General features: G+C 60.5%; 1 protein-coding gene across 1 annotated transcript; it reads left to right on the forward strand.

Annotated features, from left to right (window-relative positions):
* The first annotated feature begins 8608 nt into the window (after positions 1 to 8608).
* Positions 8609 to 10642, forward strand: TLX3 (T cell leukemia homeobox 3). The gene is made up of 3 exons (XM_054217554.1): positions 8609 to 9035; positions 9418 to 9661; positions 10432 to 10642. Exons 1-3 carry the CDS (start codon positions 8609 to 8611, stop codon positions 10640 to 10642), a joined length of 882 nt encoding a protein of 293 aa, XP_054073529.1.
* Positions 10643 to 16577: the final 5935 nt, after the last annotated feature.

A 16577-nucleotide genomic window follows, 5' to 3' on the forward strand; every position in this document is an offset into this window, starting at 1 on the left:
CACACTCGGACTTGAGGGCTGGCTTTAAGATACAGCTGCTGGCTCCCCAAGTATGATTCCGAAACCTCCCTTCGAACATGTCCCTTGTTACAGCTCCAGTGAGGTTCTAGAGAGCATCTCACAAACAGGGCCAACTCGAGATGTGTATTTAGGCACTGGCCCAGGGTGCCCAGAGAAGCTGTGGCTGCCCCATCCCTGGAGGGGTTCAAGGCCAGGTTGGACGGGGCTTGGAGCAACCTGGGCTGGTGGGAGGTGTCCCTGCCCAGGGCAGGGGGTGGCACTGGATGGGCTTTAAGGTCCCTTCCCACCCAAACCATCCTGTGATTTGAACAGCGTTTCAGCCCTGGTTAACAATTGCCGACAGGAATATTTAGAGTAGCTGGTCATACAACTGCGCTTGCTTTTAGGTCAGGAGACGGATCGCACGGCAAACAGAGCCTGGTTTATGGCTCCAGGTTCTTTGTCGAGACTCTTTGCTGTCAGCTTTTGAAAAGGGCGCTGTCAAAGGGGGTACAGCCCAGAATTCCCTCGTGTTTACAAAGCACGTGTAATGCCTTATGGTTGGCTTTTTTAAAATACATAATTGCCTGACGCGGGGGGTGGATTTTTTGTTCTTTTTAAAAAAAGTGGAAAGAATGGAATGGGAAATGTCAGAAGGGAGACGCCGCTCAGCCCCCGAGTGATTCCATCTCGAGAACCTGACACGAGCCTGCCCCGGGATGTGAACAACTTGGGACCATAAAAGAGGTCTGATTCTCCCCAAAAGGCGTTTTATATTGTTACAGTGAAAAGCGCTGACCGCCCAACCTCAGGGAAGCGTCTGCCCCGCTGCGAGGGAGAGCAAACCGCCCGAGAGCTGCCTCCGCACGGCAGGGCGGCTTTCGGGGGGAAAACGCCGCGTTTGAACACCTGGCCCTGCTTGCACAAGGCTTTGAGGAAACTCAGCCACCAGGCCGTGCACACCTTTCAAAATAATTCCTTAGACTTGTTACTGTTTTATTGTAGTAGGAGTTTATGATGACAGCCAACCTTTCAAACTGTAGAGGGATAACGCGCTTCCTTGCCATATTAAAAAATAATGTTAGTGTAGATTTTATGTCCCGTAGTTTAGACTGCTGTTAAGAGGCGCTGCTTTGACAACATTCTTTTTTGAGGTTTACAGAAAGCATAATAAAATATGTAAGTTACATTTCTACAAACAAAAGCCATAACATAAGTTATTTATAAGCGTGAGATCCAAACAGTATCACGATAAATAAACCTTAATGGATACCTGCGGCATCCATCCTAATGTAATTTGCCCAACAAAAGTCACATTTCGTAGAAAAATCTGGCAGCGGCTGCGTGTCGGTATATAAAATAAGAATAAAGGAGAGACGGAAGCCACGTTGAAGCACCGGCTGCTTTCCCAGGTTTGTGCCTGGACCCCCAGTACCTCCCGGCCGGGGCTGGGGCTGCTGCCCGCCGTCTTTCCATCTTTCAGGGTTTGCCCACAGTACCGGGACCTTCCCCGTCCCCGTCGCCACAGCCCGATTTTTATCAGAGATGGCAGCGAGAAATGGAACCCCATCTGCCCGCCCTCCTCCGTCCTGGCCGTGGTTCCCTCCCCTCGTACCCCGCTCCGGCTCAGCTTGTTTCAGGCATTCCTGGACCCACGCGTGGATTCTGAACCAAAACGAAGTTTCAGCATTTTTAACGTAACGGTTAAGGTTACCAACCCCGTAAAGATGTGCTTTGAAATGTGAACTGAAATCCCATCTGCCAGGGGCTGTGAGACCCGCCTTTAACAGTCTGCTCCGTGACGAGCCTTTCACCGTTTCCACCCCTTTCACCGTTTCCACCCGCTTCATGGTTTGTCGGTGGTCAGCCTCCGCTCAGGGGGCTGGCACCTCACGGAGGGGGAGAGGGAATAGTCCCTGGCTGGTGAGGGTGGTCCTTGGCTGCCCCCAGCCCCCTGATGTGAAGCTTTCCCGGGCTGGAGCCGGGGGATGCACCCTCCCGAGCTTAAGGGAAGGGGCAGAGGGGACTGACCTTCAGACTCGGCAGCACCAGGGCTCTTGCCTCGGAAAAAGAGCAGCTGATTTAACCCCTGTGGGCCGAGAAAACCCTGGCTCCGCTCTGCTGAGCACAGTGCGCCCAGTGCCCGACCCCGGCCTCGCTCCCCGGGCAGCGAGCTGCCTGCCCGCGAAAGCTCCGCACCTCGGCCCGACTGTAACCGGGTCCCTTTCCGTCACCGGGACGTGGCAGTGAGGATGCTGCTTTGTCCTGGGGCCCGTTGGCCACAGTGGCTCCCTGTCCGCACACCCCACCCTGCCCACCCAGCGTCCCCCCGGCTGGGCGCTGCTGCTGGCAGTGGGGTACGGGCTGAGAGCTCAGTTTTCGGAGCATAAACTGCTTTCAACCTTCAACCATCCCCTCCACCTTCCCCTTCCCGTGCCAGGACGCGGAGTAGCCCTGTCCCTCTCCAGCCCCAACACCGGCATCACCCCGCCGGCCCCACAAGGATGCTACTTCCAGGGCTACAGCGGAACAACTTCTTTGTGTCCTCTGTCACGCTGCCTTCCACGTGAATTGTATGTAATGGGTGATGTGCTAAACGCTCAAAACCACGTTGGGTTTCTGCAGCGACATCCATCCAGCGAAGGCTGCGGGGAACAGGGCCGGCCTTGCCCGCTCCCAGATCCTCTGCCAAAGCCAGGAGCTACAGCAAAAACCATCTCGGCATCTGCTGCTGCTTTCTCACGCAGCGAGACGTCGCCGCTCCCTGTCACCCGAAGGGAAGGGACAAAATCTGAAGCAACGGGCGATGCCTTTAGGGGATGGCACGTCCCCGCAGCTGCCGGTGCCTCCCGCAGCCCTGTGCTGGGGGCTGGCACTGGTGGTGGGCTGGGGCTCGAGGGGCTTCCCAGCTGCCGGGGACAGAGATCAGCGCCCAACCTGCCAGCTCCTGCGTGCTAAAGCGGGGGCTGAGGACAGCAGAGGAGTTTGATATGTGAAAGCTGACATGGCCTTTAAAGAAAAAGGGCCAGCGAGGCAGCATGGAGACACTGCTGAAGATGCGAGCTGTGGGTCGGACACTGCTCAAACCCCTCTTCCTCTCGGCACCGGCTTCCAGCCGCCGGGCAGTACATCGGGTGAGGGTCACCGCCACCATCGCCAATCCTGGGCCCCAGAGGAAGGAGCTTTCAGAGGAATCGGAGCTTCTGGAGCCCCAGGCGTGCAGGACGGGGGGCATGCCGGGGTGGGCAGTGCAAGCGGAGCTGGAAATGCGGGAAGCAGCTGAGCCGACACAGCTCCGAGGAGCTCCTCGAGGTGGGACGAGGGCCAGCACGCAGCTGGACTAAACCCCAGCTCAGCAGCGATGGAAGCACACGCTCAGCCCTTTCGGGTGTGATCCAGCCCCTGAGCTGCCTGGGCCCACAGAAGCCCCTCAGCCTGTATTTCCACAGCGTTGCCGCGGGCCAATTCGCCACTGCCATCTCCCGGGATGAGCTCTGTGGGCGCTGCTGGGCACCGTAGCCCCGGGGACGGTGCTGGCACGGCCACGACTGGCCGTGTGTGCCCCCAGCACTTGCACCTCTACCCCTACAGCCTCTGCAGGCTGTACGGGGTGTTTAAAGCCTGTGGGGTGGAAGTTTCCCCAGCTCCGGGGCGGTTTCTCCGCTCCATCCCACCGCAGCGTCCCATCCCTCATGTGAGCAGCCTCGGCGGGCACTGGGGGGGCCATTGGCAGCCCACCGGTCCGGAACCCCATTGTGCATCCGGAGGGGCCTCCCTGCCCCTGTGTTTCGTGCATGAGCATCCGTCACGCCGCGGCCCCGTGCACTCGGGCGGCTGCGCGAGGCGGCGCGGTAGGAACTGCGCAGAAATGCAACCATCAATTAACGGCCCATTATTATAAAACGCTGCCTACTGGTTTGAAAAGGCTGGAGGAGCCCCGCAGTGGTTTCTCTTGGTCTCGTGCCCAGAAACCTGTCCCTCTCACCTTAGAAACAAAATGCCTCATTTTAAAAATAATTAATGGTAAACATTAAAAAAAAAAAAAAAAAAAGAAAAAAAAAAAAAAAAGGTGTAATGGATCATTTGGCCCACGCTAAATTTTGACAGTAAACATTTAACCGAGGCTCCTCCGCAGCAGAGCGGCTGAGCTGCATGGAGGGATGGAGGGATGCTGCGTGTGCCAGTCAGGGCTGCGTATCCCCCCCGCCACCCATGGGGCTGAGCCCGTCCCTGGGGGGGCCCTGCGTTGGGCCGGGGCTGGCACGGGTGGCACGAGACCCTCTTGGGGTGCAGCCGTCTTTAGATCTGTGGGCTGCTCTGGGTCCCTCTTGTGCCGTCCGTCACTGGCCCCAAGGCGACGGCAGGGGGAGGGGGCGCGGGGTGCTCGAGGCTGCCCTGGGGAATGGTCCTTCTCTGCCTGGTCTCCAGCTGCCCCGTGCTGGGACTGGTCCTAACAGGGACCGCTCGTCCCTGCTCTCACGGGCTGTGCTCGTCCTTGGGGAACCTCCAGGTGCCCTTGGTGGGAAGGAGCTGAAGTCCCTCTGCACGCCCCCAGCCCATGCCACCTCCCTGTCCTCATGACCCCCAGACACTAAATAGCGTCCTGGCACTTCCAATCTCCTCCCAATGGGGATTTCATTTTCCCTGGGAAGTGCCCAGGAGAGGGACCATCCCCATCGCTCCTCTGCTTTCCAGGAGCAGCCATGGCTGCCGGAGCTGCAGCCGTGTTCCCTTCCCTTCGTGGTGCAGCCGAGGGCCCGGCAAACGCGCACCAAATGCAGATACCGACGGGCTGGTGGCACAGTGGAAGAAGGTGCTGGAGCTGCCTCGCTCCTGAAAGGCGTTTGGGGTTGGATCAGTGTGTAATTCATCCCGTGTTTTTATTACCTCATCCTACAGGAAGCCCTTGAAAAGCTGAACGGTGGCATTTGCTGCTGCCGGGCACATGGGGGTCCTGTGAGGACGCGGGTGCCGCAAGGACATCCTCCTCGTGGGGCCCTCCATGTTTCGAGCCCAAAGACGTTCCCGGGGCTGAGGAGCACATGTGCACACCATAACCAAACCCGGAGACCGTGGTGGGCTGTGGCACGTCCCCCTCTGTGTCCCCCCATGGCAGCCAGGCCTGGGGCCAGCTCTGGGCTTTGGGGATGGGGGAGGTGGACGCTGCTTTTCTTCCCAGTGACACTTGACTCCCAGTGACAAATCGGGCAGGGGTCCCTTCTGCCCAGTGATTCCGGGAAGGCGGTCACTCTTCTTACATAGCGCTACTTATTTTCTGCCTCTAAATTATGCTCCCCCCCCCCGCCATGCCTTTGCAGGTGGCTGGGTGCAGCATTCTCTTGCCCAGCGCTGCTCAACCCGGGCCCCCCCAGCCCAGCCACGCACCCTGCCGGGGCCGAAGGAGCTGTGCCACAGCGGGGCCACGCCGTGCTGCTTCTGCCGGCACCGCGGGCTCGGCTTATTATCTCAGTTAATACCTGTACAGCGTGCTGCCCGAGTTCTACCAGGAATGGCAGCGCTTCACCCCACACCCCCCCCGGGCTCTCCCTCCCCAGCCTCCCCCTGCCCACGTGGCTCTGGGGGCTGCCCCACTGGCGCCGTGGGGCTGCCTGGCCGGGGGTTGCTGGTCACGCACCCCCCCACAGCCGGGCACCGTCCTGCTGGGCTGCACCCCTTCAGCCTCCCTGTGCCGGGGTGAGAGGTGACCCTGCGGCCGGCTGCCCGGCTGGGGCACTCGCAGCTGGCTGCGTGCCGTGCCATGCAGAGGGCGTGCCGTGCCGTGCCATGCCGTGCCATGCCATGCAATGGCCATGCCATGCTGTGCCACGTCATGCTATGCCGTGCTGTACCGTGCCAAGCTGTGCCATGCCATGCCACGCCATACAAAGACCATGCCATGCTGTGCCATGCAAAGATGATGCCATGCTGTGCCGTGCCACGCTGTGCTGTGCCACGCCATGTCATGCAAAGGCCACGCCGTGCCACGCTCTGCCATGCAAAGACTCCCCGTGCCGTGCTGTACCACGCCACGCTCTGCCTGGTGTCTGCTGGAGCCCCGCTGGCTGCAGGGCTATTTGCACCCAGCTCCCCCCCGTGATGGGGGGCTGCCTTGGCGCAGGGCGCTGGGGACACGCTGCGGGTGCCCCGTCCCTGCCCGGGGGTCCCGCTCCTTCCCCCCACCCAGCGGGGCCGGCCCTGAGCTGGCTCCGGCTCCCCGATGGCACGGAGGGTTCGGGTGGGCGAGTCCGTCCCCGCACCACGGTCACCCCAGCCGGCCCCCGCCGCGCTAGGGGGGGCAGCCCTGAGCGGGGCCGCGGGGGCGGGGGGAACCCGGCTCCGACCCGGGCCGCGCCGTCGGGGCCGCAGCTCCGCTCGCTCCGCGCCGGGCGCACGGAAGCGGGGGCGAGTCCCGGGGACGGCGGGGGGGGGGGGGGGCGGCGGAGCCCGGCGCGGAGCCACCAAAGGCGGCACTTGGCGAAGCGGAGGCGGGTTCGGGGTGCGGAGCGGGGCCGCGGGGCTGCGCGGGGCTGCGCGGGGCTGCGCGCCCCCCCCGGCCCGCCGAGGGGCGAGGGAGCCGAGGCGGCTGCGGGAGAGCCGCATTTAAGGATACCATACGTCCCGGGTTATTAATTATAAAACATAATTAAAGTAAAACTGCAGAACGTCAACATATTAAATTTAAAAGCTAATATTAAAATAGAGTTAATATTTAATAAGGTAGCCGAGCGTTACAAAGCTGTACGCTGATACTCTATATTTAACTGTGTAAAACCAGGAGAGTTTTCCCAAAGAAAAATGTATTGTTTAGCTGATTATCAAAGACTCTGTGATATATTATCCATTTCACAAAAATAATATAGATATCTTTTTAAATATAGTAATAAAAACATACTAGCGCCTTTTAAATATACTATTACTTACCACCCCTTTTCATATTGTACTATCACAGACACTTTGGAATTGGTTTAAAAGCACATCATTCATTATTCAAAGCTCATCTTTGCATATTATTCCAGCTCAAGTCTGCCAGGCTCCCTGTGAAATCGTTCACAAAATTGATAACAGCAGACACACATGCAATAAAAAGATAGCCTTGGGCAGCCCGAGTTCCCATTATGCAGATCAAGCTGCAATTTTCTCTAACAAAGCCTGCCCTGATTCAGGACTGGGTGTCACTTTATTTATTTATTTATCCACCCACCGTTGCCTTTTTTTTTTTTTCCTCCCCCCCCCCCCCCCTTTTTTCCCCACTCCTTTTCTCCCTTTCCCGCCGCCGGGCCGGTCGGAGCGGGGTCCGTCCCCCCCCCTCCACACCCCCGGGGACCGTTCCCGGTGGGGCCGGGCGGCCCCGCACCATCTTGCGGGGACCGTGTCAATCCGATTAGCTCCGCTCCGGAGAGGAAGGGGGGACACACAACTGATGGTGGCACCGAGCGGGGACAATCCGATTAGGCTGCTCGGGGGTGGCACCGGGCGGTCCCCGGTGTTTAATAGCCGTGTTAATGACCGCCGGGCGGGGCGGGGCGGGGCGGGGGTCCCTCCGTGCGCTGAGCCGGGGAAGCCCCCCCCTCCCCGACGGCCGCCGATCGGGAGCCGGCAGCTCGGCGGCGGCCGTCGGGGCCAGCGCCCGGCCGGACCGGGGAAGGGCCCCCGCTCCGGGCCCGCGTTGGCCGTGGGGCGGCGGCGGCGGGGGCAGAGCCGTCGGGGCGGGGAGCGGAGCCGGTGGCTCGGGCGGGTCGGGCCGCGCTCGCCGCCGTCGGAAGGAAGGGGCGCGTCGCGGTAATTGAATCCCGAGGTTTAAAAACTAATCAAGTCCCTCCTGTCACCGCTCCGGCGTCCCGGGATGGCCCTGCCAGGTGCTGATCAAATGCCATTACATTCTATTAACGGGGAAATTCTATTCCCTGTTTTCATTTCCCTTTATAAGCGGGAAACTAAGTAAATGCGGCTGAACGTTATTTAATTTTTAACGCCTTTAGTCCAATTTGGACGTTAGGGAGCGTCTGCAAACTCGCTCGCCGGGCGGCGCCGGGCCCCGGCTGCCGGGGCGCGAACGGAATCCGTCCCCGCGGGGCCTCCGCGTGTGTGTGTGTCCCCTCCGGGGCCGGCCCCGGGTCGCGTCCCCCTCTCCCCGTCGGGGCGACCGCCCGGCCTGTCCCTGCGAGCCCGGGGCGGCCGCGGGGCGCCGGGCCCGATCCGTTGTTGGGGGGGCGGGCGCCCGTCGGGGGGGCGTCGTGGCGCGGGACGGCGGCCCCGCCGAACAATGGGGGCCGCGCGCCCCGGTGATGTCACCGCGGCGGCGGGTCCCCCCCCGCCTCCACCGCCGCCCCCCGCCCCACCCCGCCCCGCCCCCCGCGCCGGGGGAGCCAATGGGAGCGCAGAGGCCGGGCGGCGGCGGCCAATGGCGGCGGGGGTGTGGCGCGGGGGGCGCGCGGGGCGGCGCGGGGCGCGCCCGCGGAGGTGACGGGGCGGCGCGCGGCGGGGCGGCGCGCGCTCAGGCAAAGTTTCGGCGCGGCGGGGCCGGCCGGGCCGCGGAGCGCGGCGGAGCGCAGCGCTTATAGCGGGGCGGCGGCGGCCGGGGAGGAGGCGGCGGCGGCGGCGGAGGAGGATGGATCCGCCGTCGGGCGCGCAGGGCCAGCACCAGCACGAACCCATCAGCTTCGGCATCGACCAGATCCTCAACAGCCCCGAGCAGGAGAGCGCTCCCCCGCCGCCGCCGCCGCCGCCCCCCCGGGGCCCCGACGGCGCGACCTTCCTGGGCGGCCCCGGCGGCCGCGGCGGCGCGCCTTACCCGGGCCTGCCGGCCCCTTTCCCGGCCATCGCCGCGCCCTTCGAGGACTCGGGATCTTACAGTGTCAACCTCAGCCTGGCCCCCGCCGGCGTGATCCGGGTGCCGGCGCACAGGCCCATCCCCGGGGCCGTGCCGCCGCCCATCTCCAGCGCCATCCCGGCCATGCCCGCCGTGCCCAGCCTGGGCAGCCTCAACTTCCCCTGGATGGAGAGCAGCCGGCGCTTCGTCAAGGACCGGTTCACAGGTAAGGCGCCGGGGCGGAGAGGGAGAGCCCTCCCCGGCAACGAACGGGAGGGCAAATAAAAAATAGAAAACGAAATAACCCTAGTAATAGCAGTAAGAATAAAAGCAAAGGCGGCCCGCCGGATGTTTCCCTTCCCCGCGCTCGCCGCGATCCGAAAAACCGCTCTCCTGCCGGCGTGGACAGCGCGGGCGCCCCGGGGGGGCGGCCGGGCCCCCGCTCGCCTCCGCATCCCTCCGGCGAAAGGTGGAAGCGGCACCTCGGGGAGACACGGTCCCTTCGGGGGGCGGCCGTCGGGCAGAGCCGCGGCCCCGGGGGAGGGGAGGGGGGAGCGGCCGGCACCGTGCGGGCGCGGGGCTGACCCCTCTGCTTCCCACCCGGGCAGCGGCGGCGGCGCTGACGCCCTTCACGGTGACACGGCGGATCGGGCATCCCTACCAGAACCGGACCCCGCCGAAGCGCAAGAAGCCGCGGACGTCCTTCTCCCGGGTCCAGATCTGCGAGCTGGAGAAGCGCTTCCACCGGCAGAAGTACCTGGCCTCGGCCGAGCGCGCTGCTCTCGCCAAGTCCCTCAAGATGACGGACGCCCAGGTGAAGACCTGGTTCCAGAACCGGCGCACCAAGTGGCGGTGAGTCCCGCGCCCCCGGGGCCGCCCCGTCCCGCCGCCGCCGCTCCCGGCCGAGCCCCGGCTCCGGCCGACAGCGCACTCCTCGCCGGCGGCCAAACGGGTGGGGGGGGAGCGGGATTATTATTATTATTATAGTAGTATTATGTTTACTTATATTTTTTTTCTTTTTTATAGTCCCCCATTCGTAAAAACGGGGGTTATTCGTAAAAACGGGGAGGTATTCGTAAAACCGGAGTTATTCGTACAAACGAGGGACTGTTCGTACAAGCGAGGGATTGTTCATAAAAACGGGGGTTATTCGTACAAACGGGAGTTTATTCGTACAAACCAGGGATTGCTCGTAAAAACGGGGGTTATTCGTACAAACGGCATCTTAATTGTACAAACGAGGGATTAGTCGTAAAAACCGTGAGTTATTCGTAAAAACGAGGGAGTATTAAAAAAAAAAAAAAGGAATTATTCGTAAAAACGAGGGAGTATTCGAAAAAAGGGGAATTATTCGGAAAAAAAAACGGGGGTATATTGGGAAATAGGGGGAACACCGGGAAACGGGGGATTATTGGGGAATGGGGGGGGGGATTTCCAGGCGTTTCCCGCCGCCCGCGATCCCTCCGTTCCAGGCCTCGCGGCCCGGCGGTGCCCGGCCCCGGAATGCGCCGATTCCCGCGGCCGGTCCCCGCGGCGGCCCCGGAGCATCCCGGGGAGGGGGGTGGTCGGTCGGCGGGGCGCGGGCTGAGCGTGTCTCCCCCCCACCCCCCCCCCCCCGGCAGGCGGCAGACGGCGGAGGAGCGGGAGGCCGAGCGGCAGCAGGCGAGCCGGCTGATGCTGCAGCTGCAGCACGACGCCTTCCAGAAGTCGCTGAACGAGTCGATCCAGCCCGACCCGCTGTGCCTGCACAACTCGTCGCTGTTCGCGCTGCAGAACCTGCAGCCCTGGGAGGAGGAGAGCGCTAAGATCCCCCCGGTCACCTCCCTCGTCTGAGCCCGGTAGCCCGGGCACGCAGCGGACTCGCTCCCGGAGCTCGCCCGGCGGTTCCCCCTCGCCCCCGGGGCCGCGGCTCGGCGCAGACGGGGCGGACCGGGCCCGCGGGGCCGGGGAGCGGGAGCGGAGCCGGGGCCGGAGCCGCCGCGGCGCTTCCCCGAGGCCGGCGCGGAGCGGAGCCGCCGGGCGCTGCCGTGGCGGGGCCCCGCGCTCCGCTTGTATATTCGTGTCGATGTTCCACTAGGAAGGGAAAAATGTCACTTTTTGTAAGAAGTGTTAATAATTTAATTTATTTATGCATCGAGATTTTGGGCACTATTAATATGGAGTTATATAAAACCTCGATTATTTATATCGAAAACTGAACATAGGTATTTTGTGTTGGCTTTGGAACAAAAGGCTATTTTTTTTTTCCTGTTCTGAGGATAGTCTAAAGAAAAAAAAAATACCTACCTATCACTTAGCGGAGGGGACTAAGTGGAGCCGGTGATGACTCATTAGCTTAGGAAACCCTATTAAGCTGAAAAGCGGTCGCTTCCATCTGTCCCAGGTGAAGTTAATGTCAGCTGTAATTTATTCACCGTAGTAATAAGGGCTCCTTTCAGGCACCACGCACTCGGTTTTGTCCTCACTTTTCCAGCCGACGAGCTTTAGCGCACCGAAGCAGCATCCGCACCCTCTCCTTTCGCCACCGGCTCTAGAGAAAGCGCCTTATGTTTCATAATAAAGAAGATTTGGGGTTGACACAGACCATGTATAATACTTTGTACTTGCCGAGACGTGTAAATAAACGTTTTCTTTAAAAACGCTTCTCCGCTCCCTGCCTGCCGCCGCGCCGGGGACGGGTCGCTGCGGAGCGGGCGGCGCCCGGGAGACTCTCGTCGTTCGGCGGAGACGGAGGTGAGGAGCCGGCCGGGAGCGGGAGTGGGGCCGGGGGCGGCGGGCGGGCTCGCAGCGGGGCTCCAGTAACGCACCCGGGGGGGCCGTACGCGGTGCTGCCGCCCGCTCCGCCGGGGGACGGCGGCCGGGAGCAGCCCCGGGCTGGGGACGACGTCGGAGCCGTCCCGGTGCAGGGCCCCGCCGGTCCCCGGTAACGGTCCCAGCCCGGCCCCGCGCTACCGAGCCGCCTCTCGGCCGGCACCCAACGGTTTTCGTTTGCCCCGCCGCTGCTCGGCGGCGTGGGCGACAGCACGGCGCGTTGCCGTGGCCCTGGGCCACCGGGGTGCCGGTTCCCGGGGCGCCCGCCGGCGCCGGAGCTCGTTTAACAGCCCGGGGAGGCGCGGGGTGGGGAGCGGTATTTTTAAGAACAAACTCCCGTAATTCTGCGGGTCCAGGGCGGGGGGAAGCCGCAAAATTTTACATTTTTTTTAGAACCCAGCGCTGGTCCAGGTGGGTTCCCCCCAGCCACGGGCGGGACCCCGCGGGGCGGTGGGCTCTGCCTCTCCCGCGGCGGGCGAGTGCGGCCACCGGCAGCCCGTAGAAGTCGAAAGGCGTTGCCGGTGCTGGGCTCGCTGTTCCGCCGGCCCGGCTACGGCAAAAGGCGTTTTAGGGGCGGCGAGTCGCGCAGGGCGAGGGAATAAGGAAATGATTTCCTCAGCCAGCCCTTTCCGCAGCGGGAGCGGGGCAGGGGCTCGGGTCGCAGCCGGGGTTTGGTTTGTCGGGGGAAGGTTGTGGAGGTCCAAAGGCAGGGCCGGATCCTGTCACGCCGGGGGTGATGGCGCTGGGACCGTGCGGCTGCTCGGCTGGTGTCGGAAAGCACCCATGGAGGGGAGGTGTCTGGCAGCGAAGTCAAAAAAAAAAAAAAAAAAATATAAATCAAAGACACAACGGGGAAATCTATACCTGGGTGCGGGGTGTGGGGAAACGCGGCGCTGCTGCCGTGCGTGGCCCTGGCCCTGTCCCCCCGCACCGCCCCGCTCCTCCTCCGCGCCAGCCCCGACCTTTCCCCGTTTGTGTCGCCCGTTCCCCCCCCGCGGTGCGGTGCGGTGCTGCCGGTCGGGCGCCGGCCCCGCGGAGGGGGCTCACACCGCAGCCCGGCGACGGGTCCCCCCCTGGGCTTGTCACCCGCCGCCGCTCGGGCACAGGGGCAGGGGATGGGGCTGCGTTCGGAGAGGGGAGAAACCCCCGGCACCGAGCGCAGAGCAGCCAGGAGAAACCCGCGCCTTGGCGAAAATGTGGAAGAGTCAAGCTCTGAATAACGCGAGGGGGTTGGAATAAACGGGTACTCGTATTCACGTGTGTATTCGATGTTCTGTTTTACCCGTAGCCTCTAACATCTATAAACTGCATTGTTTTCAAGACAGCCTTTAACTGTTTGGGCGTCCCATGATCATAAACTTCTGTATTCCTGATTTCCCTGCAGTTTTTCCCAAACTGCTGTACGCCAGAAGCCGTGTATTTGCAGAGAGCATAATGATGCTGCAGATTGCAGTAATCAGCTTTGTGGCGGGCGAGGATCTAGTGCAAAGCCGGGGAGCGTTTACAGCCCTGTTATTAAAAGCAGCGCAAGTGGGTCTGAGCTCGGCGGTGACAGCCCAGGCTGGGCTCGGGCTCTCCTTGCCACTGTTGCCCATGGGCTGTGCCAAAGGCAGCCAGATCAAGCCTTGGGATTGCCAACTTTCCAAAAGACTTCAGAAACCAGTAGCTTCCGTTTCAGCCGTCTGAACAGCTACCAAATAGCGGGGCTTATGCGCTGGTTGCAGCGTGCTTGGGCTCACTGGGGTTATGGCTGGTGTCTTTGTTTCGGAGGAGCTGGTCTCGGGGTTTTGAGCTGCGCTGAGTACGAGGGAGACAGGCTGCCTCGTCTGTCCGTGTCATGTAAAACAAGATTGCATGGGCGGTGTGGGGGTGCTGCTGCGAGTGGTCGTGCTGAAGGGGACAGAAGTGGGGGTTACCTCCGATCACTCTGCCTGGTAAACCCACCCCGGTGCTTATAGCAGCCCCGGGGAAACACCAATACACAATATTTCCCTCTTTGTGGATGAAAGCCGTGTTCCTGCCAGCCCGCTTCAGGTGCGACAGGGTTGTCCGATGGTCCCCGCCGTGTATCTCTGAAGGTCCATCAATAGACAAAGCCACCCACGGGGATTTGCACGGACTTTAGACCCTACCAGCTTGAGCCTCTCCAACCAAGGGATGTAATTTTGGCAGGTGTGGGTGCCCCGTGGAGGAGACGGCATCTTTTGGGAGTGGGCTGGCTGCTGGCCTGATCCTTCTGATTGTCCTGCCCGTATCCTGCCACTTGGGCTGTGTGGTGGACAACTCGAGTCGGGCTGTCGTGTAGGGGCAGCAGTTTGACCACCCAATTTCTGATACAGCCTTCTTGCAGCATGGGTTCTGGCTAGTTGTGGGGCAGCATGGCTTATCCCCTACCCTCCCGCTCATTACTGAAGGGTCCTTTACCCCCATGGGAGACTTCTTAAAACACTCCATTTAGCAGAGGATGAAGCGCGGTGGTGTGCAGGCAGCGTGAGGGCAGCAGCAGCTCTTCCAACTGTATTGCAGCACGGCTAATTCAGGGGCAGTCATCTGAGCGTGGGCAGTGTAAGTCCCGTGATAAAAGATGTGGTCTGAGAGTGCTGAAGACTCCGCGCGTCCCATCGAGCTGAGTTTTGATATGTTGATGTTTGATTCCGCTAGGAAATTGATAATTCTTGCCGTTTGGATGATTTTCCCGAAGCAGGCTTAAATCCGCAAGCGAAATGTTGTGCCTGTGCGCGTGCGCTCCGGGAAGCCCACGCTGTGTGCTCACATTCCCTCCTGTTCGGAAGTTTTAATCTCAGGAAAACTGGTGTTTGCTGGACGGGGGTGGAAAAAGGCAGGGAGAGTTAAGGATTATCGAATTATGAGTGGGACTTGGGCAGATCGCTTTCGGAACTTGGTTAAATCCCGTGTGTAAGTGATTTCCCGCGTGGAGCTGAGCGGGTGGATGCAGAAGGCAGAGCTCAGGGTAACGAGACCCGCGTGGAGGAACATGGGCCGTTTCCTCGGGGTCCCTCCTGGCTTTGCCGTAAGCCCGAACCCAAAGCAGCCCCTGTACCGCGCTCGCCTGCACAGGCACAGCCCCTCTCCGGATAAAAATGGCTCTGTAATCTGCCTCTCTCAGCATTATTTTGTGCCCAGGGTATTAGATGATACGCAGTAATGCAGGGTGATCAGATCTGTATAGGCAATTCTTTTCCTAAATGGGCCCTAAAATCAATGGGTTATTAGCTCTTCTTCTCCGCTCCCTGATGAAAGCCCGGGCCTGTTAAACATGCAAACTACACAATATTCAAAGCCTTGGTTTAGAAAAGTGTTTCGCTCAGCTAGGTCATAATTTAGCTCATTTACAGCTAACATAAATAATGCTGAGATTTACACCTCCCTTACGCCTATCAATTTTCCTTGAAGCACGTATCTCTCCACCGCAGCCATCCCCATCGCTGATGAGGAATAATGTAAGGGCCGCGGCTCGCTCAGGTGGGCGCTTGCTGGTGTGGATGCTCCCGCTCCGTTGGTAGAATCCCTCCTCACGTGTTGCCTGAGCAGCTTGGACCGGGTGGCCAAAGGTGTTTGCCTTCTCTGCAGGTGGGCATTTTTGGGAGAAGGGGGTACACACACCGTCTGCTTTAGGCCATTTAGGGCACTTCCCTTCAACGCCGTGTGTTTCCCTTGCCCACCCTCTCGAGTCCATTAACCTCCTAACTTTTTCCTGACTCACAGCAGCGGAATAAATATTTCTACTTGGCGCACCCTTGTTTTTGAGGATCTGAGTTTGCCTCCTGGAGGCACCCAGTTAGATTCGATGGGGCAGGGCTACAGCACAGTTGGTGGCAGTTTGGCACCTATGTGCTTTTTTCCCCCCCTTCTTGGGGGGGTTTCTCTGTGTTTTTAGGCATTTCAGTACTCTTGAACATCTGCTGCTAAGGTTAGAACTGCAATGGTGTTTAGATATTTTAATTCTGTCAATTTTCTTTAAGGGTAAGAGGTAAAATGCTATTTCCAAGTCATATAGAAGAGAAGAGCTAGCTGCCTAAAGGCTTCTCGGCATCGTGCGTTCAGAAGTGTCCACACCTCCTTTGTAGGACATGCCCAGAGCTGGAAAAGCTGGGGAGCACGGAGCAGAGGTGTTTGAGATGGCTCTCACTCTCTTTAGGATGTTTTGGCACTTCTTTAGGAGCGATGCGTTGTTCTCTGCGCTGGGCGGTGGAGCCCAGGGAACGGCTGCAATGTTGGACGTCCAGGCCCCGTGCTCCGCTGGAGAGTGGCCTGAGCTCACCGGTGCGAGGAGCAGAGCGGCTTCTAAACACCCTCGCAAATCCAGACCTCAGCCCGTTCTTCAAAATACCTTCAAGATTGAAAAAAAAAAATAAAAAAATTATTAATAATAATAAAAAGGTTAAATCCGCTTCTGGATTGTGGAGTCCCGCAGCAGATCTCCCGGTAACATCCGGAGTATCTGTACAGACATCAAGGGTACCGTGTTGATCCTCAGTGAACTTCCCAACCTCCGCCTGCCAGTATTCACCTCCCGGGAGCCCAGCTGAGCGTTGCTGCTTCGCTGTGGAGCATCACAGACGTTCGCGTGTAAGAGTCAGTGGGAGCGGGACCTCCGTTATTACCAGCGCGTGGCGTTTGCTGGGTCCTTCCTTGCCGCTCTGCCCCGTGGCAGCACCGCAGGGATTAGACCCAGCGGTTTCTGTCCCCTCTGAACGAATCCCTGCGCCTCTTCAGGTATGTGTGCCATATCTAGCCGTGAGATGCGTTTCCCTCCGTGCTATGACCGGCTTCCTTTGGGACCTAAGCCAGGGAGGAAGAGGACACCGTGGAAAATGTGCGTGAGCCCCACGGCCCAGCAAAGGTCCTCAAGCTTGGCAGGAAGGTCGGGCTGCACGTGAACGCCTGGCGGTGTCTGCTCCGTCCTCGGTGCGCCTGAACATCCAGCTGCCTGTCC

Source organism: Rissa tridactyla, chromosome 11 (genome assembly GCF_028500815.1).
Source record: "Rissa tridactyla isolate bRisTri1 chromosome 11, bRisTri1.patW.cur.20221130, whole genome shotgun sequence".
Taxonomy (NCBI): domain Eukaryota; kingdom Metazoa; phylum Chordata; class Aves; order Charadriiformes; family Laridae; genus Rissa; species Rissa tridactyla.